The sequence below is a fragment of the Lissotriton helveticus genome, chromosome 9, assembly GCF_964261635.1.
Source record: "Lissotriton helveticus chromosome 9, aLisHel1.1, whole genome shotgun sequence".
NCBI classification, from domain to species: Eukaryota; Metazoa; Chordata; class Amphibia; order Caudata; family Salamandridae; genus Lissotriton; species Lissotriton helveticus.
Genome location: NC_136070.1, coordinates 66,438,277 through 66,463,837, shown reverse-complemented (window position 1 = coordinate 66,463,837; position 25,561 = coordinate 66,438,277). Strand labels below are relative to the sequence as shown.

Genomic DNA, 25,561 nt, shown 5'->3' with positions numbered 1-25,561 from the left:
CCCCTAACCCTCCTCTTGAAAGATCATAAATAACACAATGCTGACTACTCTCATCTGGGGGTCGGAGACGGATAAGTCTTCGGAAACTTCAGCTGGGGACACAGAGTGGCGGCCTGGGGGTCCCGGACTTCCGATGTTACTACTACGTTAGCCAACTCCAGTGGCTGTCATACTGGAACGCAGGGAGGAACCTATGCTAGATTGAGTTCACACCACAGAGGCTGGATAGAGGGGAACTACACATCCTGTTGTTGCCGAGGGCCCAGATCCCTCCCGACTGCCCCCCCTCTGCGGACTGCCCTGCTATGTTGGAGGAAGCCTTGGCTTACACATCTGTGGCAACCCCATACGCTGGAAATATACCTTTATTAGGCATGCCCACACCACAGGGGAGACTCACACGGACTACAATTCAGGCTTGGACAGACAGTGGGATACAAGAGGTGGGAGCTTTTTGGGGGGATGGCACACTGATGGACCACGATTCCTTTTTGCAGGCTACTGGGGCGCCGCCATGCCTCTATCTGCTAAATGCCACTATCATGCACTACATTAGAGCCACTTGGGCCCCACAGAGTACTGAACCCCCGCGGCACACCCTAGTACATCTCCTCTACTACATGGGACCAGGGGGACATCTTGTGCGTTGGTTATATACTGGAGTAAGGGCACATGCAGCAATCGCTCTCACCTCCCTTAGGGAACAATGGGCGCCGGACTCCGGTGCGGAGATTTTAGACCACGCGTGGAAGCGTATACTGGAGCATCCCCAAAAAGTGTTGCGTAATGCACAGCTCAAATTCATACAGGCGATGGTGCTGCATAGATCGTACCTTACGCCGAAGCAGATACACCGTATGTTTTCGGACTCCCCCAGATGTAGAGGAGATGAGGCTGGCTTCATCCATATGCTATGGTCTTGTCCTCGACTACAGGGCTATTGGGAGGGGGTGTGACACTCCCTAGCCACAGTGACACAACTACCGGTCCCAGACGACGCCTTGTCTTGCCTGGTGGGCCTTCGCAGGTGCTCCAAGGTTCAGAAGGTGCGGCTAAAGTTTGTGGATCTTGCCCTCATCTTGGCTATAAGGGTGATAACTATGAGGTGGAAGTCCCCAGATGCCCGGTGGTCACGTTCTGGCAGACTGACGTGCTCCAATGAGGAAGGGAGGAGGGAGCGGTTCTCCAGAGGGAGGAGGAGAGGGAGCTGAGGAAGCAACACATATCCCTGGACTTGGAGGCCATGTTGATTGGTCTGGAAACACTGGACCTGGCCCCCACACAAGATCCCATGTCACAGTAAAGCGAAGAGTGCGAGTCCATTCGTGCCTGTACGGCCCGTGGAACAGAGATGCTGTGATTCTGCCCTGTACACGGTACCCTTAGGGAAGACGCTCATATAGTGACTCCCTGTTCTCATCGTCAAAGTTGCAGTACGACTGACCAGGAGGGGGTTAGGGTGAGATGGGAGGGTCGGGGGGAAGGGGGGGGGGAATAGTTGAGGGTTTTCTTTTGTCACTAGTTGAACTTAAAATATACACTACTTTGAATTATGGGTACGGTCCTGCATGTGCATTAATGGTTCGGGAAAAGGGATCAGACTATAAATACCCTTTGTAAGCCTCTCTTCTAATGCAAGATATGAAAAATCACATTGCTATGTACAAATGCGTTGGGATGGATAAGGTGGGAGAAAAACAAAAGACTGTATTTGAATGCCTATACTTTTGGAAGTACATGATGCACAGCGGTCATCAATAAAGTGTGTTAAAAAAAATCATTGGTCAGGGACTCCTGCTGCTTCCATTTTTTCCTTCAGTTGCCTGTGGAACTTGGATCAAGTACACTTTCCCTGCACTCTACTCACCCTCTACATACACCATACACACTAACCTTCATCATCGGCTAAGATAACAGGAAAAAGATCTACAGCAAAGTGGCCCTCAGGGGCCCCATTGGGCACTGCAGCGCCGCCTAACTAGGACACGTTGATGAAGCATGACACCTCTTGGGGTGTGTGAGAGCTCTTGCTCCTACTAGGAGCATTCCCCTCTTGTATCCTCTTGGTAAGGACCATATGCATATACTTATCCCCCCTTCCTCCATAGGGACAGCATACCACTTTCTTATCAGATTGTGAAACCAATGCCATTTCGGAGAGAGTGTATGGTCATCTGGTTATGAAGAAGACAAGGAATTGGAAATTATAATGGAACATGTTTTGCATGGGTGGCCCAACAAGTGCAAATTAAGGGAAGAATGTAGAACAATTTGGGAACTTAAAGAGTCATTGTCTGTGTTTAGTTTGGTATTCATATTCAGAGGGGGCAGAGTAGTGCCTCCTCACAGACTCAGACAAAGAATATTAGAACTAATGCATGAAGAGCACTTGGTCATTGTAAAATGCAAACAGCTTCTTATTGGTGGCCAGGTCTTGGCTCAGAGATGGAGACATTTGTGAGGAAATGTGAACACTGTCCTAATGCTGATACATCCAGATTAGTGTTCAGCCCTCTAGTGGGCCTTAATGAAATTCCTTCTAACCCATGGGCAGTTTTGGCTATAGATACTATTGGCCTGGTTTTAGATTGTAAAGGGATGTCCAAGAACGTCATTGTACTTTTTGATACTTTATCCAAAGGGCCCAAAACATATGTATGCGAAAAGATTGATAAAGCTTACATAGTTTCCTTCCGTGAGAGGAGTTTCTTGACAGGAGAAATTCCCAAGTCACTGTTGAGTGACAGTTAAGAAATTAACACATTTTATTCAAGGAACAGTGTTAAGGATAAAAAAAAAATATATATATAATCCCACTGGAAAGATTCAACACGGTGGTCATGGGTAGCATCAAGGCTGACGTTAATGCTGGCAAGAATTGGGGAAAAAAAGCTTTGTAGGCTAGTCTGAGCACACAAAATAACACCCACAATAACTGGTTACAGTCCTTTTAAAATCTTAAAGGGGCGAGAAGACAACTGTGCATGGATGTCTCCTGAATACCAGAGAAAGTGGTTACCTGAAATACTTAGAACCAATCTAGAGAAGGCACACAAAACATTTAGAGAGTACTATGATAACAAACCAAGGAGTAAAGGAAGTTGCTCTAAAGGAAGGTGACTGGGTTCATGTAAAACTGGACAAAAAGACGACGAAGGGGGATAGTCGTTTTTCTGAGCCATACCAAGTAAGGAATGTTTGTTCTTGTTCAGCTATATTCAGCAATGGCAAGTTTGGCATTTCAGCAGACTACCAAGATGCAATAAAATCATGTCTTGGAATACTAAAAGGAAGGAGAGGGTTGGTTCAGGAAGCACCAAGTCATGGTTGCGGGTGGAAGAGAATGAGGACTTTCGTAGTATGGAAGCTTCATTCATGGATTTCGATGTTCTATTGAGGGCTACTGGCGGGTTGGAACAAGCATCCTGTCACAACATGGCTCCTGTGAAGTCTGTCAAAGTATCAAAGGAAAATACTGCTTGTTGCTGTGAAGTCCACTGTGACCTTATCAAGAAGAGTTGTTGCACTTCTCGCAAGGCGGAAAGATTTTGTAGTGGGGTGATGTTTACATTGAGATTTCTGGTATATAAATATCAAGAAATCTTTTGTTAGAGCATTGTTTATATAGTGATGCACAATGATATATACAGCTGATCAGATTCTTGTTTTATATTGCATGCTAAGCAAGTCGAATTCTTTGTTAGAATAGTTGTGCCCATGTGTTTTTAATTAGATTTTAATATTTGTAAAAGAGGGAGATGTGTGATGTTGAACATATTGTTGTCATGGTGATGGTTGGATTCTAGGTGATGATGTTCTAGAATCGGACCGTTGGTTGAGTGCTGAGCTTGGAGGACGTATATGCTTGCTTTTCCAATAAAACTACACTTAAACCCAACTCAACTTGTGATGTCTTCACTACAGGTTATAGTATGGGCCTGATTTTATTTACTTCAAAGGATCAGAAGCTTAGTGAACCTGCCTGGATTCCAACATGCGACTATGAGGTACAGACCTTACAACACATGCACCAGTCCGCTGACCTACCAGACCCGATCCATCATCATTATTGTTATGTACTGGTACAACATTAGCTATTCGTCAAACCTGTTGATGCGATATTTTAAAGAATAAATTGATACCCAGACCTACAAAACTTTAAACAACAATATACCGGACACCGTGCTTAAGCTCAGAGGTGGCTGGGTGCGATACGTGGATGAGCTTGATGATACAGATTGGGAGATAGCTTTGATGCACCAAAGAGGTTGCAATTAAAACCAGGCTAAGGCCGATTCAACTCAAAATACTAGACTGGGTTTACTATGACAAGGCACACCAGGGGAAGAGCACTGTTCCAGTGGCATAACAGAGGCCCCCGGGTTGTGGGGAGGCAGGCTCCAGGGGGTCCCCTCGACCAGGGAACTCCCAATTGAGTCTGGTGGGGGTCCCTCCATGTCAAGTTTAGTTACGTACGCCTGTGCACTGTCCGCAGTGGGTGTGAGGTGAAGAGGATGTCAAGGGACATTCTTGCACACGTTGTAGACCTGCCCAGTGGTCCTGGAGTGTTGGGAACAAATAGTGCATGAACTGTGCAATATCCTGGGGGTTGATGTACCACTGGAGCCTAAATATGTTATCCTGGGCATCCTGACAGATGTAGATGTCCCTCAGGCCAAACTTCTCTTTAGCAACTTGGCATTGGTGGTGGCAAAGTGGGACATAGCCAGGTACTGGGGAGTGCCGGAGTTCCCCACACTACGGGAATGGAGGACGGGGATGGACATGTACATGGCTGTAGAGAAGGTTACATATACGAGCAGAGGGTGTCCACAAAAGTTCCATAAAGTTGGGGCCCTGGAGGGCGCATTACGGGCTGGATTTTGCTGAGAATGAGACTGGCAATGACTATTATTTGCCATATGGACCTATAGCCATGGTTGCTAATGTAAATGATGTGTGGCCTCTTGTATGTTATACGGACAGCTGTCCCTCAAGAAGGATAAGAGCGAAAGAGTTAATATAGAAATACAATGAGATCTATATTGTATTGTTCAAGTTCCTAAATTTGTATAGCGCACTACTCACCCAGAGGGTCTCAAGGCGCTTGAGGGAGGGAGGTGCTTTACTTATCGTATATCCAGGTTTTTATTGTCTCTCCGGACGAAAATATTTAATGTTTTATCAATTCAAGGAAACAAAACAATAAAGTGGAAACACAATGCGGTGACAATTAAAACTTTAAATATTTTTGTACGGACGGACAATACAACATGGCCTCTTGTTGGCAAAAGAGAGGAGATCAAGAAGTGAGCTTAACCATACAAAGCCTAGGTCTAATTTATATCTTTTAGCACCAAGTTTGCGCACACAGGATGATAAGTACTTGAACTTTGTGACGAACCCTAAACATGGGTATCTATTAGATAGGTTTAGCCTGAATTTCACTCCCCTTATGTTGGGATAGCCCCCTAATAGGAATCTTGCTCTTCTCAATGTGTTTTACATTACTTATTCTTTTGTAATATGTATAGAGAGGAAAGGAAGAGGTATATAGTGCCACTCTTGCGAACTTTGAATTTTAGACAATGTCGCCCCGCTCTATATTTTTTTTAATGTCCATCAGATCCTTTTACTTGCTTCCGATTGGCCTCCTTTATTCGGTGTGCTATAAACATTGCTATGATGAGTCAATTTGTGTAGGCTTTTAGGGAATTTTTATTCGATATTAGTTATCTCTGTAATTTATCACTCTTCATAAATGACACCTTTTATACAAAATTATATTCTATGTAACCTTACCTTAGGTATTTTAACTTTGTATGTATGTAGCATACTTTTTATGACAAGGTTTTCTTCATTGGAGAAATAAAGTGATGATAATGATGTTGAAGATGTGTTGCCGAAATGTTTAATATGCAATTGTATACGGAGCTGCTGTATTTTTACAACCCCCCCATATGGTGGTTGATTACAGTTCATGTTGCATCCCGCTGTTGTATTTGAAAATAAATCCAAATAATATAAATATATTTTTTTTTTATAAGAAATTGAAACAATAAAAATAAAGGTTTTTTTTTTAACTTTGAAACAATAACCAAATAAGAACAGCCAGTCTGGGAGAAGCCAAATGCATTTCTTATTAAAAACAATTCACATGCCATAGCAATTATTTGAAATGCCATAGAGCAAAAACATGTTCCAGAGGAGAAGCAGTCTTTTGAGATCTCTCATGTGATGCTTCAGACGTTGCCAGCTTTAATTAATTTATTTACGAGCAGGGCCTTGTCAACTTGTTACAACAGAAAACCGCAACACGCCTGGCCGACACCCTATTGCGAAAGGCCCTGCAGCTAAACAAAATTAATACCGAAGCTAAGAGAAATTACAAATCAACATAGTCCTTGCTGCAAACACTTAGCATGCATTGGAAAACAAAGATCGAGGTCCAAAGGCACATTTTGGCAGGTGACTGAAAAATGCAAACAGTGCTATTGTAGGTAAATGTTCCATCTGCCGGAAACGTTACTATGTGTAATGCACGCTATGAGGTCTTTTCTCGATCCAATTGTATTGTTAAACTCTCCTCTTCACACTCCCCAGCACCACTGGTCTCAAACAGACCTTCTACACCACTGCTGTGCAAAGGAGGCCCAGGAGAGTTGGGCCCATATGCCAACACTTCACAAATAAATTTTTACATATTTAGAAAAATGAGAGAGATAGAGAAAAAAAAGACTTTCTTTTTCAACATTTTCAGCTAAACAGTAGCACCTGGTAGCACCTACAACAGTTAGTATCAAATCATTGATGATCTCTAACCACCTTCCATTTAAAAGACTATTGACAAAAATGCAAATACTGTGACTTGGATTAGGATGGTGTCTAATGAGGGCCACTTTGAATTAATTCACTAGTGACCGCCATAGTCGATGTTACTCTGTGGACATTCTCTTCCTTGCTCACCAGAGAAAGGCTCGAACGACTAACAGACTACTGTCATTTTCATGATACAACTGGTGCCGTCTCCTCAAGATAAAATCCAGGTGAGGGAGAGGACACTCATTCTCGTGAATTTTTCTTGAGGCTACCATGCCAATCACATGACGTAAACAACAATAGTCTGACAGTACCAGAAACGGACTAGACCACAAAGAGAAACCATGTACACCCAGGGCCAGACGCCATTCATGGGATTTGTCGAAGGCATCCTTTTAACTAACAAGGAGGGGGGGGGAGATCAATTCTGCTAAATTGACTTACTTTCTATGAAAGGCATTCTAAAACAAACAGTACATTTATGCAACAGGCAAACATAATAAAAGAACAGATTGTTGTAAACATAAAACAGAAGGGCAAGGATTACATTTGCTAGATCTCTGCTATACTTTCCTCTATTCCTAAACATCACCGACTTTGGAAATGTGATACAAGTACATGCTACAATACAGTGTATCGAGGCAGCAGCTAGGTGTGGTTCATAAGTGCAGTATATACAATGTATCAATACATAACAAATACAAGTCAGCGGACTGTGGACTGCCAAACACAGAGACTGTCTACGGTTAGCTCAACCGGGAAGAATAAGTAAATATTAGGTGTGTTTAAACTGTGCACAATATGGCTTCTTGGGGACTATTTGATAAACAAACTCTGTAACTAAACTACCCAACTGACTAGATATTTATAACCCATCATGGGTGCAAGCTAGATACCTTCATCTTGCAAGAAAAGTCTCTGCAGCAGATGCATAAACCCGCGAGCTTTTGCCGAAAGAATGTAAGAGCAGCTTACACTCTTCCATGGCACTGCAAGCCATCAAGAACGAACAAGGAAGGCTCTAACACGCATGTTCAGTTCATTGAACAGCTCAACGTACCATTCTACAAATGTGCACAGAGCAGATGGTTCCTTTCAACAGTTTCTACTAAATTAAAGCTCTGTTCTGTAACAATATGCATTTATCGTCGCTGGCACCGTACCAGATGCATTTTCAGACAGCAGGTAACGAAAAGGAAAAAGAAAGTTAACAGTCCTACACTGTGATACAAACATTCGTAATTTTTTTCCTTATGATTTTGATTAGTCACCACATGAATGTGAGCACAAGTAAAAGCTACAACGATCCATAACAGAAAGGTGCATGTTAAGTGACCATTTATTTCATTAGAAAAAGACAAATGGTTTATTCCTTCAGTGTACGCTTGGTCATATATTTTATTTCCTCCAGGGAATATTAGCTAAACAATTATAAACGTGGATATCTGATCAAATTTAAACAGAAAATATTTACTACATTAAAGAAATTATTAAAATCACGGCCACAGGAATTATGAAATTGTGTGGTTGCAGCGATTTTCACATAATTATAGGTTTACCACATTATCGATCATCTTCTGAATAATCTACAGATTTTAACATAAAAGATTTGTTTCTAACTCAAACAGTTAAAAAGTTACTAAAAATGCAATGACACTTGTTGCCGCACAGTGGAAGGCCCTTTGCAAAGCTGGATTGCACACCTTTCTGTTGCTTATTGCTAAATTTGGTTGTTAAACAGTACTTATGAGGTGCAATCAATGCCCAGAGTGTTACAAAGTTTAAAAATGATGAAATAAAGAAGTAATACTATCACAAAATGTACTGCATTATGATGTATAATTTGCCCTTTCTTGACACATAATTTACTCAACCATACCATATAATTTGGCACTCTCCTGCCACATAATTCCAGTGGCCCTGCCTAGAACAATAACATTGAGGAAATTAAAGCTTTTGCTGCTCAGTTCTCACCGCCAACCATTGATACCACTTAAACAACTCCCATACCTAACAACACCCTTACTTCGCACCACTTCATTTAAAAGGTGTAAAACTCACACTGTAAATGACACACACACATAAATGTAACCATCTATAGAAATATATACTGGTTCAATAACACATTTACATCCCTAATGGGTTTTATTTTTGCATACTGGCAGGACCGACCATCGTCCAGGGATCAACTGTGCTAGGACAATGTTCTGCATTCACAGTGCCTCTGAGATGTCATACGGTTGATACTTGGCTCAGGGGGTTCACGTATATCTGGGCTTCTTGCACTTGCTTCTCTGGGCGAGGGTATAACCTTTAGTGGGGTTTATTCTGAAATGAGCACCATAAAGACTACTTTAATTGAAGAACTACCATCAACTGCAAACAGAGATAAGCACATGTACCTTTCTACTCCACTAACTGAAGGACAAAGAAAATCTTATTTCCAGTAAAGTGTTTTGAAGGCACTGCCTCAGTCCCAACTCTAACTAATTACAGAAACGCCATTCTCCATCTCTTTTACACTTTCAGTGGAGGCGTTATAAAATGTGGCAGACAGACTAGCAACTGGAGAAACAGTTTAAATGTGTCACCAGTCTTTAGGAAGATCCAGAGGCCACCAGGGAATTCTCAAATCTCATTCGAAGCCTAGCAGAAATGTAGTGCAAGTCCATTCCTCTTAGAGCACCCTACATTCCCCCCCCCAGCTGACCTCAAAAGTAAAACCTCACAAGCAGCTTCAAACTACAAAACAGTGAACTTCAACCAGAATGATCAAATTGCAGCTCCACCCAAGGTAATTCCCAGATGATTCTTGAAACGTCTGAAATCTTAAAATCTAAAAACAACCAAACAATTGCATTTCAGGAACAGGCCCAAACGTCAGAATGTAATCTCTCGCTCCATCTTTCCTGAACTTCCTGTAGGCCAGCGGCCCTTGAGCTTTTGACTACTGTGGACTCCTGTGAATCACTACTGGAAGCCTGGGACCCCCACCTAAGCAATTTCTACAATTTGAATCCCTAAACATACAAAAATACCATGAAAGCATTAAACAAATACATAAATTACAAAATATTTTAGTTAATTACTCAAAACAACAAAATATACAAACGTTTTAAGTATTAATGGGAACATTGGTTCTTTTAAATTGTGGGCGTGTTTTCTAACAGATGCTATGCTACACTCTAACATATAGCAACTTTTTCTTATCTTATCTTAATAGATGCTCTTTTTTGTTCACCGGATAACAGAGCTTCATTTCAGGCCAATAATTGGCTATTTGCTGTATTTGTGGTGCTCTAATGAATCAAGCCATGAATATAAACGTAATTGTTAGCTTCCTATTTCAAATGCTTTTGCGTTTACAGAGCTTATGAAAGTTTTTACATTTTGCTTGTTTATTTATGCATACTTTATTAGTTTCCTAACATTTGTTTTCTAAATAGTTGAGACCCCCTGAGTAGTTGTCATGGATGTCCAGGTATCTGCAGACCACAGGTTAAGAAACCCTGCCTGTGGCTCTAAAAACAACCCTTTTCTGAAATACCAGCTAAATAATTGATCAGCTAAATAATTGACAACCACACCATCTCCAGGGTTATGTCAGATCTCGAAAAATCATAAAAATGTTGCAAAACCTGCAGGTTCAGTGGCTTCAATAATCTACTCAGCCTAAATGAATGCTCTAGACCCAAGAATTGGTCTAGAATTGTGTGATCCTGGGCAACTATTGGATCTCGAGTTGTCTTTGTCTTCATTATCATAAATTAAAGTACCTTCAAATAGTTGAGCGCAGCATGTCAGCTGCACAAAAAAACTTTAATTTAATTGACTAAACATTTGGTCCATGTATTATAAAAAATCTAGCCCAAATATAGGGTACCCCTACCAAGACTCTTAGCTCACAGCATTGTCATCAGGTTGGGAGCAGAAAGGTTTCTCAGTGCATGTCTAAACCTCTCACTTTTAATAAATAAATTCTGAAAGCATGATATGGTAGTGCACTGTCATTTACAGAAATTGCCATAAAATTCCACACTGACATACAGTTTTACAAATAAAATTATAGAGCGTACAAATTATAATGTTTGGAAATTGGATTACAGCAGACATTGATTTTTTCCACAACACCAAGTAAAGAAGTCTGATATTTCACGGTGGAACGTGCACATCGTGTTCCAGGGGGCAAAGTCAAGCCGGGAGCCCCGCCGAGACCCATTGTAGCGAAGCTTTTTCATTATAGAGACCGGGACGCTATCCTGCAGGCCTCGCGGGCGAAGGGCCCGGTGGCCTTTGAGAATGCTACGGTGAACTTTTACCCGGACTTTTCCCAACAGGTTCAGAGACAACGTATGGAGTTTCGTGGTGCCAAGAAACGTCTCCGGGATCGGGGCCTACGTTACGCCATGCTCTTTCCCACTAGACTCCGGGTTGAATACAATGAACGTACCCTTTTCTTTGATCGGCCAGATGCGGTTAATGACTGGCTGGACTCATTGCCTGACTGTCCTCCTGAGACAGACTCCGCCGCTCACCCTGGCGGTGCCGAAGGTGGTGTGGAGATCTAACTGTTCGGCTCTTATGTCTTATTTTGAATACATTCTCAGGAGTGTTGGCCGGCGTCCCTCTACATTGTGATCATTCTGTCTTTTCGTTTGTTATTTTTGTTCTTGTTGAGGTCGGGGGGTGGATGGAACGGAGACCTTTCCTCCTCCGGGGTCTTTGTGTAGAATAGGGGTTCTTGGGCGACAGGCACACTGCAGGTTGGGGTGGCTCTTTAGCTTTTTGCAGGGGTGCAGGGTGGGGGGTGTTTCTCTTCAGTTTGGGGGAGGGGGGTTGGGAAGTTTTTTCTTTTCTGTGTGTTGTTTTCAAGGCGAGTTGCTCCTGTGTTTGCTGCTGTTCCTGATGTCTAGCTCATGGACGAGGGGTTTTGGCTCGGGTGGTTGGGATGGGGGGTAGAGGGTTGAAATTTCTTTCCTGGAACGTTAATGGCCTGGGAGATCGTATTAAGCGCGGTGTGGTCTTAAAATGTATACGACGTTTGTCACCGGACATTGTTTTCATGCAAGAAACCCATTTGATTGGTAATGTTTGTTATGCGATGAATAGATGGGGCTACCGCCTTGTGGCGCACTCAGGGTTTACCTCCGGATCTAGGGGTGTGGGTATTCTTGTTCGAACCTCCCTCCCCCTGGCTATCGATGAGGTGATTCATGATGACCGTGGGAGATATACTGTCCTGGTGGGTAGATATGAAGGCCGCACCCTATCTCTCTTCAATGTTTATGTTCCCCCGGGTTTGCAGGCCTCTACTTTTACTGACTTGGGCCATGTTCTGTTGGATCTCCCTGATAGCACTCTCTTTCTTGCCGGTGATTTTAATTCGGTGCTTTCCGGCCTTCACGATCGCTGTCCCCCTAGAGATACCCCGCAGGCTCAGCAGTGGTTGGGTGGGTTTTTAGATACCTTTGGCCTTGTGGACTGCTGGCGACTGTTGCATCCTACTCAGCTCCAATACACCTTTCATTCTGGGGCCCATGGCAGTCTGTCCCGGCTGGATTATTTCCTGATGCCCGCAGCCCAATCATCGGCGGTTCGTGAGATTTTACACTTGCCTAGGGGTATTTCTGATCACTCGCCGCTCTGGCTCCGTTTCGAGGTTGGGTTGAGGCGGCGGGCCGAGTGGCTCCCATTAACCCTTGGTATCTTTCCTCCCCTGAGACTCGTACCCTCTTGCTCAAGTCCATGGATGCATATTTCCTGGAAAATGAGGGGTCGGTCTCTTCGGCTGTGTCCCTGTGGGAAGCTTTTAAAACTGTGATTCGTGGACAGGCCCTTTCCTTGATTGTTGAAGCTAAGAGGGCAGGGAGGAAGGAGGTGGTGGACCTTGAGGGGGAGATCTCTGCGTTGGAGGACGAGTTGGAATCTGGTGTCACCCCTGACAAACTCCATGCCCTGGGTCTAAAACAGTTTGCATATAAATCTCTGGTCACTGACGCTGCAAAGGTGATGTTTCGTGAGCAGCAGGGCAGATTGTACGATGTGGGTGACAAGGCGGGCAAACTCCTAGCGTGGTTGGACAAGAAAGAAAGAGTTAATCGTGTGGTGCCCGTGATTCAGTCTGCGAGTGGTGAGAATGTGATTGATCCGGCCGCCATTGTTGATCGTTTTGCAGAATATTTCCGTGTGGTATATGCTCCCGTGTCTGTGAGGGATGTTGCCGACTCCCGCCTTCTTCTGCGTGATATCACTTTGCCCTGTGTCACCGACTTGGACCGTATTGCTTTGGACTCCCCTTTTGCGAATGATGAGATAGCCAATGCAGTTCGATCGCTCCGTTCGGGCAAAGCACTGGGCCCGAACGGTTTGCCTATTGAGTTGTACAAATTATGCCCCGATAAGGTGGCGCCGTATCTCCGCGCCATGTTTCTAGAATCTCGTGAGCGGAACATGCTTCCCTATGATCAGCGTCTGGCGACAATCGTCGTCATTCCCAAAGAGGGTAAACCGCGTGATCTCTGTTCCTCGTATAGGCCCATATCCCTATTAAATGTTGAACCTAAGGTGTTGGCTAAACTTTTGGCGACCCGTCTCCTTTCGGTTCTTGGGGAGTTGGTCCATCCGGATCAGTCTGGCTTTATCCCGCATCGCAACACTGCTCTGAATTTACGTCGCCTCCACGGCGCGCTGGCGAGGGCGGGGCTTTTGACTGAACCGGCCATTTTGGCGTCCCTGGATGCCTCCATGGCCTTTGATACTGTGGAGTGGCCCTATTTATGGGCGACACTTGAGAAATTTGGATTCGGGTGCGAGTTTATTAGCTGGGTTAGACTGTTGTACGCGGAACCTCTGGCGCAAGTCGTAGTGAACGGTAGAGTGTCGACCCCCTTCTCCTTGGGCAGGGGTACCCGTCAGGGTTGCCCCTTGTCCCCTCTGTTGTTCGCGCTCGCTCTTGAACCGTTGGCGGCCTGGCTCCGTTGGGAACCGTCCCTTAAAGGTATTCGATGGGCCCCGGACTTCGAAGACCGCGTCTCGCTTTATGCGGACGACATCCTCTTGTATCTTACTTCCCCTCGCAAGTCTTTATCTGTTTTATTTGACGTTCTTGCGTCCTTTGGTGCTAACTCAGGCCTCGTCATCAACTGGTCTAAATCCTGTGTATACGTTTTATCTGGTGTCTTGCCTCCGTTGCCGAGTAGGCTTCCTCTTCAGGTGGTCCGGGATGGTTTCAAATACTTGGGGGTTTTCGTTACCTTGGATCCGTCCCTTCGTTTTGATCGTAATCTCCTTCCCCCGTTGCTTAGGCTCCGTTTGGACGTTGCCCGCTGGCGCAAACTTCCCCTGTCTCCACTGGGTCGGGCTGCCCTGTTTAAGATGATGTCACTACCGCGGTTTCTCTACGCTCTCCAGAATTATTATGATCCTATCCCCAAGACCTATTTTCGGGAGATTGAGAGCCTTCAGAGGCAACTTATTTGGGATGGGCGACCGCGCATTGCTCTCGCGAAACTTTCTATCCCGTGGTACGATGGGGGCATGGCGCTCCCCGATATTAAGAGATACTACTGGGCTTCCCATCTGTCCGCTATTAATCACGCTATGTTCTCTCCGGGTCGTAATCCGGCGTTTGAGATGGATAAACTTCAGCTTCCGGGAGGTGACTTTAATAGAGTACTCTATTCTCGCTCCGCTGGGCGCCATCTTGTGGGACCTACTTTGACTGCTTTGACAGTGTGGCGTGCTGCGAATGTGAGCCTGGGCTGGGAGGATCGCTTGACGTTGGCGACGCCTCTTTATGCTTCGGAACGTCTGGGCGGTCTTTGGTCTTCCAAGGGTTTTGACCGTTGGGACTTGATTGGGATCTCTAAAGTGGGGGATGTATATTCTAAGGGTTCTGTGCGCCCGTTTCAGGCCCTCCAGGCTGACTATGGCCTGAGTAGTCGGGAATTCTTTCGTTATTTACAGATCAGGCACGCTTTGGTTTCGGTGTTTGCTCCTGGTGAGATTCCGCCTGACTCTTCCCCACTTGAAGACCGTATCCTTGACGGACATCTTCCTGATAGCACTATCTCCCTGATCTATAAAAAGTTGATCAACAATCGGACTGATTTATTGGGCCGACTTCGGGAACAGTGGATGGGAGATGGGTTGGAACTTGATGATGAGGATTGGCAATCGGCCCTCTCCTCTCCGAAGGAGGTGGCTATACCGGCTCGACTCCGTCTGGTCCAATTGAAGATCCTTCATCGGGTGTAGGTGACGGGACCGCGACTGATGGTGATGGGCTTTTCCTCTGATGGACTGTGTAAGCGTGGATGTGGTTTGCGTGCTACTTTCCTGCATATTCTTTGGGAGTGCCCGATGGTGGCTGCTTATTGGGTGGCCGTGCTTGATCTGATGACTGTGGTGACAGGGATATCCTTGCGACCGGAACCTCGTCGCTGTCTTTTGAATGTTTGGGAGCCCACGGACTATTCGGTGGCACAGACTAGATGGGCCACCCTGGGCTATATGATTGCGAAGCGAGATATTGCGCAACTCTGGGGGGCCTCCAGGCCCCCTGCCCTCGCGCAATGGGAGGATAATATGGACTGGTCCATGTTCCGTGAGAAAACTGTTTATGTGGCCAGGGGTAGACCCAGGGCATGGGTGAAGGTGTGGGGTCAATGGAACGAATACCGTGGCGACATTTGTACTCCTCCCCTTGTGGACACTATCGAGATTACCCTATCTCCCTAGGCTAGCGTTCCCGGAATCTTCATATAGGGACTGAGCTGGTGTCACCGGCTCTTCCCCCCCTTCTTCTTCCTGATATCTGCCCCCCTCCCCCCCCCCCCCCGCTCCATACTCCTTAGTGCTTAGGATATTGTTACTGCACCTCCGCTGCTGTCCCCCCCTTGCGTCCCTTGGGCTGACCTTCAGTGATACACTCTCGCCTTTTTGTATGTTTGTTCTTTCATATATATAAAACCTGTTTTGGTCCTGTATTTAATGTGGAGTATTGCATTGTTGATTGACGGTTACCTCTGCGGGCTTATGTGATATGTGTCTACTCCTTTTTAGCGGCTGGCCCGTGTGGTTGTAGGCCCATCCTTGTACGTTTCTGCTTGCTCAAATAAAGGTTTTTAAAAAAAAAATAAAAAAAATAAAAAAAAAAAAAAAGAAGTCTGATGTGTTTTGATCCTGTTAAAATCGTTGTTTTCATTACACTTTTGAATTTAAAAAAAATTGCTTTCCGAACTGCTGATATATTTTGAAATATGTGTATTAAGTATTTACAAAATAGTTAAATGTTGTGTGTTAGAAAAACCCCAACATCCTACAGCGTTTCCTTTTAAACTTCCTGAACCACAGTACGATTGCCAGACCACTCACTGTACAGAATCCTATGACTTTGTAGTCAAAGAAAGAAAAGTAAACAACAATTTGCAGGAGAAAATAAGCAGCAATTTGTAAGAAGACATAATCTGACATTTGATTTTATTTTTTTAATGTACAGCAAACAGGGTTGGACTGGTCTATCAGGCAGTGCCCAAAGGGCTAGTACGACAAGTCAGAGTGTGGGGCGTTTTTTTGGGCTGTTTGTGGGACTGTTTTTGGTCTCATGGGCTCATTTGTACTGCTGATTTCCCCAATATTAATACAAAAATTGCCTGCAGCAAGATCAAATCTACGTAGTCTCCTTTACCTTGCAAAGCACTTACACAGTGTATCTTAACAAGCTCAAATCTGCTGGGATACTTTTTTAGCTCTCCAATTCACTAATGGTGGGGGGTGGGGGGGACCTTTATTTTGGTTCTGGGGCATATTTTCTGCCCCAGTCCGATACTGACAGCATATCCATGACTACACTAACCTACAAGGATTTTTAAGCCTGGCTTGATGGTGCAACTGTTGCTTGACATTATTTGATCAACAAAAGAGAGCTTTCAGAGTTCTACTACTGGTCTGCTTAGTAGGAAACATTATGCCAAAGGCAATTTGGTCTACCAAATTGTGAAAAGCATTTGTTAAAGCAAATAACCCTATAACAGTTGGTTGTTATCCCTTTGTGGTGCAAGCTACAGACAGGTATTTTGTGATATGTAATCTCACAGTTTACCCTAGTAGATAAGGGCTTTGGCGTTGTCCACCCACACAGACTAAACCGTGAGGTTTTTCAAAGAGTAAAGTTGTGCTAGAAGTAATAGGTTTGATCTGTTTATTATCAAACAATATGAGAAAGGCAGTAGGCTTGACCAACGTATTGTGAAGAGTGTGTGTTAAAGACAATATGCTTTTAAGTATGGATGATTGTTATTACACTGGCCTGTAGGCAGGTACTTTGTTGAACGGAGTTTTCAAAATTACCATAGTAGGCATGTGTTTTGGTGATCCACCCAAATGAATGGTGGGGATAAAAGATACACACAACAATAACCATTTTAAGCTTTTTTAGGAGAGATGGTATTTTTCTAAACCAGGTGTAGCTTTGTATACATTTCCAATGTTATGACTGTCTGATGTTTACGTTAAAAGAAAGCTTACACTGAGTACACTAGGCCTGAGTTGGTTATGGTGAAAAGCCAATCATAACAGCTATATATTTGATTGGTATGCTGGGAAATGTTACATCAGATGCCATAAGTTTAGCGCCCTTATTATGAAAAAATATTGTTTGAATAGGGGCACAACAGCAAAATCTAGGATGTCTACTCTTTATTTAGCACAGTCCGCAGACCAGTAACGCTCATGTTAACATACCTATAGCACAAGGTAACTTAGATCAAAGAAAGTAGTCCTGGCTTATTGTGAGAAGCAATGGTAATATGCCTCTAACAGTGGATTGTTTTCACATTGTGTTACAGGACATGCAAAGCTATTTGTTTACATATAATCTCATACATTAGCATAGTAGGCAAGGGTTTTGGTCAAGCCGAAGGAGTAGAATTTTACTGCGATGATTCACGTTAAGCCCTACAGAGAGGAGTTGTATATTGTTTTGCCAAATGTAGTTTTGTAAATGTAAATTTTGTTAAATTGAAACTCTCAGATTTCCATTATGGGCATTGGCGACCCACCTAGATAATCTGTATTGTGGTATTTATTATGTTATATTAGAAAGGATTTTATATCGTTTTGACAACTGTATTTTGTACATATTTGTAATTTTAATATGGTATACCTGGTGATTGCCTTGTTGGAAGGCTTATGACCAACACAGTTGATCTGAGATGTACATGGTGACAAGACAATGATAATGTTTATAGGCCTTATTGTTTATAATGAAAGGTTATGATAAAGGAAGTAGATCCGACATACTGATTGTGAAAAGCATATGTTAAAGTAAATAGGCATTCAAGGCAGATCGCTATTATTCTGTATTAGAGCCCACAAATAGATATTTTGTTAAATGGAATCTTACAGATAACTGTAGTAGGCAAGGGTTCTTGTGCTGGTTAGCCACTTTGACAAATCATGGATATAGAAGATTTACACTGTCAGAATCCTTATTAGGGCCCTTAAGGAGAGAGTATTTGGCTTATAAATATATATTCTATTTATTTCATTTTAACAACCTTTTCACTCCCCCCCCCAACGTCCCTACCTACCCCAACACAAACAGAACAACCCACCACACCTGACCGCACCCCACACAACATGACTCTATCCCAACCCATCTCCCCCCCATTCTGTGCACTCCCGCCACTCCTAGCCCTCAATACTCCCTTAACCTCTCCCCCCCCCCACTCTTTGCACTCCCGCCATATATATATATCCCTACTCTAGTTTGCCTTCGGTTTGTCTGAGTACCATTTACACTCCTGTTTCTTCCAGGACATTTGTAATGAATGGGAATGTGGGTCAGGCCCTATCAGTCATTGGCTCTCTTGCCCTGTGAATGACAAGCATTTTCCAATCATGTGTACATCCACCTGAAAATGAGTGAATTTCAGTGTCAAGGCTTTCTATTTCCTCCTTTGTTAGTTCCCCTTTCATTTCTTAAATTATTCTCTTTATACAGCTCCCCAAGCAGTGCTTACAGGTGGTTTGCTTACTGCGCACTTCATCTGAAGTGCACAAAGTTTCACATGACCACTTCCTCAACACCAGGAACCATTATGGAATACGGTTATCTCTGGCATATAATTTTTTACCAGTCCAAGGTAGCCAACACGTTGGGTTTAAAGATGGGGCACCCATGCTGTAACTTTAAAATAACTATGGACTATGTATAATACCTTTGCAAGACAGCACCAGCTTCTATGTTTACTTTAGATATTGCAAGCATATGCTCATTTCTACTTGTATTCTTTTAAATTTCATATGTTGTTAATGTTGTGTTTTACTGAGGTTGTGACAAGAGGGTGAATGCAAGAATGAGCTCGTGGATGGATGAATGAATGGATGCAGGAGTACAAACATTGGTGACACAGTGCAAGTGTGATGAGTTACTGAATGCCTAAACCCATCAATGACACAATAGGCACTTTTGCGCAGAAGCCATGCCTATCGGCATTGCCAATACTTGTGTTTATTTTATTTGGCTTTGTTCTGTCCTCCCTCTATCAGTGTAATCTGCCCTCTCCTACTACTGTCAGCACCCGGAGTAGACTCACCATGTAGAGGGTGAAGGGGAGTCCTAGCAGGAACAGCCAGAGGTAGAGGTGTATCGAGTTCACCAGGGTGCTCTGATGGGGGTCGTAGTACCAGCCTCCCGTGAAGGAAGCCCAGACCCCCTGCCGCAGGATCTGGAGTGTCTGGGACCCCATCCTCTTCCACCGCTCGCCTCAACCTGTGCGGGGCTCACTACCGTTGCACTTGGACCCGCAGCTGACCCCGGCGGAGCCGCCCACCGACACCCGAGCCCGGCCTAGCTCTACCCCCTGCCGCCATCTTGTCTCCTAGCATCCGGGAGGACTGGCCCCCGGTCCTCCCAGCCCCGCTCCGCTAGACCTCCATCCCTTGCGTGCGCCACAACGAGCAGGTACGAGCGACCAACGACTGAAGAGGGGCAGCGTCATAAACAGAAGGCGGAAGAAATCGCATAAACATGTCGGCCACGACACAATATCACTTCGCCCATGTAACGGGATTAAAGAGCAGCCCGAAATTTACACAAGATGCAATTTTCGATGAAGTGGACCAAAAATTAAGAAAATATTATAGAAATATATATATTTAATAGCTCGATAACGTGGACCAAATCTATTTCTTAAAATGATTTATACTCGTGTGGCCTGTGGCCAATGTTTCCATAATAAATACAATTTCTCATTGTTTATGTTACAATAGTTGTTGCTGTGGAGCTGTCTTTGCTTAGAATTAAAAATAATACTGCCCCAAGATGGCTGCTGATTTTTACCGTTATTAGCAGGCAGGGACGGCCCACTCATTGAGAAAAATAGAAATAGGACTGCACCGGCTAGCATTTCCGTCTTGTAGGTGTCCGGCAAGCGTGTTCCTACCACAACAATACCCCCGGGGACGAATACCGTTGAGTCCCCCCGGGGCACCTCTGCACAGGTGGGTTTGAATGTTGTGGATTGTCCAGAGTAGTCCACCCTAGAGAGTGAGGTGCGTGAGAAGTTCACCCACATCTCCTCGAGAGAGAGATCTGGAAGCCAGACCTGCTTGCATGTTATTAATCCTTAAAACAGTTTACGCATTTGAATACAAATATTGGGTATGAAGGTGGGATGATCCATGGGCAGGTAAATGCACTGGGGATGGCATTAAAGGAGAGCTGATGAGAGGTAAAAGTGCATAAAAAACATTAAGAGGTTTAGATGAAGAGTTAGTGTTTAGCTGCTTAGTTTCAATTTGCATATGTGTGACATCTCCTTGTCTGCACTGTGATCGTGTGTGACACCAGTGCCTTACGAGTGCCCCTCTGACTGACACGTTTATATTATGCGCTTTTAGTTCTATTAATTTCAGATATGACGCTTATGGTTATACTGTCCCTGTGTTGCTGGATTCACTGAGCTTCTGAACTGCAGTTACTGTTCAGCGTTAATGTAATTTTCGGGAAGATTCCAGGTTGGGTAATGTGTGCCACAGTCTTATAGATTGGCAGGAGCTCACACACATTTCCAGTGAAAAGGAAGTGGAAAACGTAGTTTTTGGATGCAGGAAACTGGCTCTTTATATGGTATACCAAAACAAGATATATTGTGCATAGAGTCCAGATATTCCCTTTTGAGTGGACAGGGGCTTGTTGGAGCAAACCCACGGTGCTCTTCTAGTGGGTAGTGTGGTCGAACAGCCATAGGCTTATTCGAGAAGAGTGTTAGACATCTGTCATGTAGTTTCAATTCTACGGTAGGAACTGTCCATTTCTGAACTGCATAACAGTTGGGATGGTGCTTGATGGATTCCATGCACCCACCCAGGATATTTCGTCCTATCGGCCAGCTAGCTCACAATGCCATCATCAGCACCCCCTAAACCTACACACGTAGGAATCGTGGTGACAAATCTAGAACCCTTTTGCTCTTTCACTTGTGCTCTCTTTCTGTCAGAGAAATATACAAAGAATGCACAGACAGGTGTTGTGCGAAAGGGCCCTTTTTTGACATGGTTAGCCCACACTATTTAAAAAATGTTTTTAAAAATGTTTTTATTGTAACAGAGCAAAATTATGGCAGTACATCATCAATCTTACATGCACAGTTAACCATTAGCACCCCTTCCTCCCCGTGTATTACTCGTGGGCCAGCCCCCATGTTTTGTGCCTAGAAAATGATGAGGTTTTAATTGAAAGTGCATAGGGACCCTGCCAACCAGGTTCCCTGTGCTAGCTCTCCTTCCCTAAAACTGTACTACGATTGGCGACTTCAGACCCCCCCCCTGTAAGTCCCTAGTAAATGGTATCCCTAGTACCTAGGGTATTTGGACAGAAGATCTCCTAGAGACCCCTCACCAAGGCCATGCAAACTTCCACTACAACCTGCATTCCCGGGTGTAGCCAAAAACGTCAAAAACGTCAAAGTCGACATGGCACACTGCCTATGTGCCATGTCAAAACAGCACTGCCTAATGTATGAGTAAGTCACCCCTCTAGCACGCCTTACAAGCCCTAAGGCACAGTGCACCATATCTCAGGTGTGGGCATATCTGCATGAGCAGATATGCCCCTACAATATTTAAGTTTATTTTTAATACTGTAAGTGCGAGGGAAGCCATAGAGAGTACATGGGCTGGAATCTAGAAAACTGGAGGTCCCCAGCACCATAATGGCTTCACTCAACCCAGGAGTGTTTGGTACCGAACAACTCCTCTAAATAAACCCCCACTAATGTCAATGTTGGATTTATTAAAACATGAACCCAGAGGGCACCTCAGTGATGCCCTCTGCAAACCTACCAACCCTGGTGTGGTCTCTGACTGCCTTTAGACAACCGCCTGCCACCACCAGACATGTTTTTGGGCCCTTGAGGCCAGAAACAAAGACCATTCTGGGCGGAGGTGTCACACTTCCTTCCCCAGGCAGGCACAGTGCTCGAGAGGGAAGCTTCAAATGCCTTGCCGCATTTGTATTGCCACCCAAGCCCCTGCTGCTAGCACCAGATGGTAGCCCCTGATTCAATCCCCAATTTTGTTTTGTGAACAGGGTGGAAAACTAAGTAAGAATAGAAGGTGTGACCCCTGTCGTCAGCTCCACCCCTCAGGTGCTGGAGGCGAAGTGAAGCATATTTTTCTGTGCCCACCATCTTAAAAACGGTAAGACATATCCAATCAGGGCTAGGACTATGCCACCTTCCCACAGGAGGGTGGCATACTAGAGGGTGTAAACACCCTAGGTAGGGAACCCATTGGTCCCACCTGTCACTCCTCTGTAATGCCCCTAAATCTAGTATTTAGGTGGCAGCCCGGACCCTGAAATTAGATTCCTGACGGGCTACAAAACAGGGACACCGAAGAGCCAGAAAGAAGCAGGACCAGTGACTGACTTGGCGCCAGCCCTGCCGGCCTGTCTCCTGCTTTCTCCCCTGCTACGAAAGTCAACTTGTCCTGCAGGCACAGTGACCTTCAAAACCTTGGGAGGACTGTCCGCCTTCAATAAAGATCACGATCGTCTGTGTACAGTAGACCTGTCCAGAAGAAACCAACTTTAAAGAACCAGAACTCTGCCCTGAGGTACAGCGAAACAGCATACCAGACCTACCTCTACACTCAATGCCCACGGCCAGAGTCCAAATGGCCTACTGGTCCTGCAAAGGCTCGCCAGCGATTCTGAGTAAGAGTCCATCGTGGGTTGACCCCTGCCTGACTCCACCTCGACACCTGCAGCCTCTGTGCAATGACCCCTCACAACTGCGACCTGCCCGGTAAGTCGTTCCATGATGCAAAAGGACACCCATGCACCCGAAGCCCTTGGGGCGCTTGACCAACGATGCCCCTATGTCCCCTAACATTAGAACTTACCTGGGCAGCTGTGGGTTTTTCGTCGCCCAGCCTTGCTCCAAAACTGATCATCCCATTGATTTGTACTGGGCGCTCCTATGTGATGTTGGCTCTCTGCAGCCTGCCGCCCAGTGCTGCGGAGGATGTAAGTTTGGTGCAGTCTTGTGCCACCGTGCTTACCGTAGCCCCCCAGAGATTGACCCCTGACACCGCTTTACTTACCCGTGAGCAGCTCATCTCCGATCACCGCCAGTCTCTATTAGTTAACACTGGGCACCCAACTCCGAATTTGACCTCTGCACCCTGTGCCGGCGGTGCAGTCTTGGTGCTAACTTGAACCTTGCCAAGTGTTGACCACAGACCCTGAAGACTGGATTTGTAAGTCATGTACCTATCTTCAAAACTGCATTTTTTCCTCCCTTTGGTTAACATTGCTGAACTGAAAAATTGCAAAAATTGTGTCCTACTTTTTTAAAATTAAAAGTATTTTTATTGAACAACATACTTAACTTGGAACGTACATGTTGGATCTAAAATAAACCTAGAAAGAAGCTTATTTTTATAAAATTGGCGTGTATATCCTTTTTGAGCCATTTGTAATTTATTAGTCACTATGTATCTAACAAATGTCTTACACTCCTCTGTGTTAGATCTAGGTCTGCTCGGCCACACTACCACAAATAGAGCACTTTGGGTTTACATTGAGCCCTGTACTCTTCTGGGGGAATCTCTGGACTCTTTACACGCTGTACTCAATTATTGGTATGTCACACAAAGAGCCAGCATTGTTCAGGCACTCCCTCCCGGTTATGTTATACAGAGGCTGGACCGGAGGTCGGGGCATGGAGGGGTGATTGCCATTATTTATAAGTCTGATTTTAAATGTCGCGTTGTTGGAACTGGCCCTTCTTGCAGGGTCATCTCCAAACTTTTTGCTTCTTCCTCCCTTATTTTTCCTGACCCGTGACTGTTGGCAATAGGACTCTGCGCACTTTACCACTGCTGATCAGTGCTAAAGTGCATATGCTCTCTGTGTAAATTGTTATTATGATTGGATATACATGATTGGCATATTTATATCACCATGAAGTTCCTAGTAAAGTGCACTGGGTGTGCCAGGGCTGGTGATGACAAATGCTACTAGTGGGCCTGCAGCACTGATTGTGCCACCCACATGAGTAGCCCTAAAATAGTGTCTCAGGCCTGCCACCGCAGTGCCTGTGTGCAGTCTGTGAACTGCCATGTCCTCCTGGTCAGTGTCCCCACTGACCAGGCCTAACCCTTCCCTTTTTGTGCACATTGGCCACCCCTATGGAAGGCCCAAGATACCCCCTTGGGCAGGGTGCAGTGTATGTGAAAGGTAGAGCATGTACTGGTGCAGGTGACATGCTCTGGTAGTGAATTACAGCCATTTTCGTTTTTCACTATTGTAAGGCTATCTTGCTCCATAGATTAACATGGGGGATGCTGGCTACAGTGGCTACCAGCATTTCTTCTCATAGGAACAAGATAGGACATAAGAGTCTAGTATCGCTGAACTCAGAATTTAATAACACATCTTTTAGGAAAGGTTGTTTTTAAATCCTGTGTTTGTGAACAGCACTTTTAGAAAGTTGCTGTTCTCTTGTCCGACCTTTCTGTGTGCCTTGGCCTGTTTGTGTATTGACAGTCTGGTTTGAGAGTGACAGGGGCTGGGGATTCCCCAGGAGGCTGGCTGAGTCAGCCCTAGGCTGAATGGCTGCATTTGCAACTTGAGTGGTGGGAGGAGTTAGCACCTGGGCCTGAATAGGACTGTGCCCGCCCCCCACAGTGCTGGCTCCACCCCCTGTGGTGCGTCTGATGTCTCTGCCCTGCACTGTGAAAGGAGAGAAGGAATCATGTCAACAAAGTGCTCCAAGGCTGTGCTTTCCCTCCACAATGCTGGCTCCACCTCCTGCTGGGCGGCTGACGACCCTGCCCCTCACTCTGAAAGGAAAGAAGAAGCCAGGCAAACAAAGTGCTCAAGCAACACCCAGAACTGGTTCAGACCGGACTCAGGGCCCACTTGCACAAAGAGAACAAAGACTTTTAGGGGTATAAGTACAGGACCCCTGACAACAGAAAATTAGATCGTCCTGGAATCAAGAAGGAACCTCTGCCAAGGAGAAAGCTGAATCTGAAGAAGGAAGACTGTCCTGCTGTTGCTCTGCTGGACTGGCCTGTTGCTTTGCTGCCAAGGAGAGGGGAAGGACTTTGCTGTGTCCCCTGTCTTGAAGGAATCTCCAAGGGCCTGAAAAGAGTTGGCTCCCTGTTCTGAAGTCCCAGGAACAAAAGGACTTCACCCCCAGCTTCCCTGAACTCTGCTGAGAGAGTT

General features: G+C 45.0%; 2 protein-coding genes across 6 annotated transcripts in view; one reads left to right on the top strand and one right to left on the bottom strand.

The window, feature by feature from the left end:
• PCNX1 (pecanex 1) overlaps positions 1 to 19,815 on the bottom strand; it is a 486,917-nt gene extending 467,102 nt beyond the window's left edge. For all 4 annotated transcript variants that reach the window (XM_078659468.1, XM_078659469.1, XM_078659470.1 and 1 more), the window contains exon 1: positions 19,419 to 19,815. In XM_078659468.1, coding sequence (XP_078515594.1) covers positions 19,419 to 19,571 — 153 coding nt within the window. In that variant the 5' untranslated portion in view covers positions 19,572 to 19,815. The remainder of the gene's footprint in view (positions 1 to 19,418) is intronic.
• A 422-nt stretch (positions 19,816 to 20,237) lies between these two features.
• Positions 20,238 to 25,561, top strand: part of LOC144780925 (uncharacterized) — a 129,748-nt gene continuing 124,424 nt past the window's right edge. For both annotated transcript variants that reach the window (XM_078659467.1, XM_078659466.1), the window contains exon 1: positions 20,238 to 20,325. The gene's annotated coding sequence lies outside the window, so the exon portion shown is untranslated. The remainder of the gene's footprint in view (positions 20,326 to 25,561) is intronic.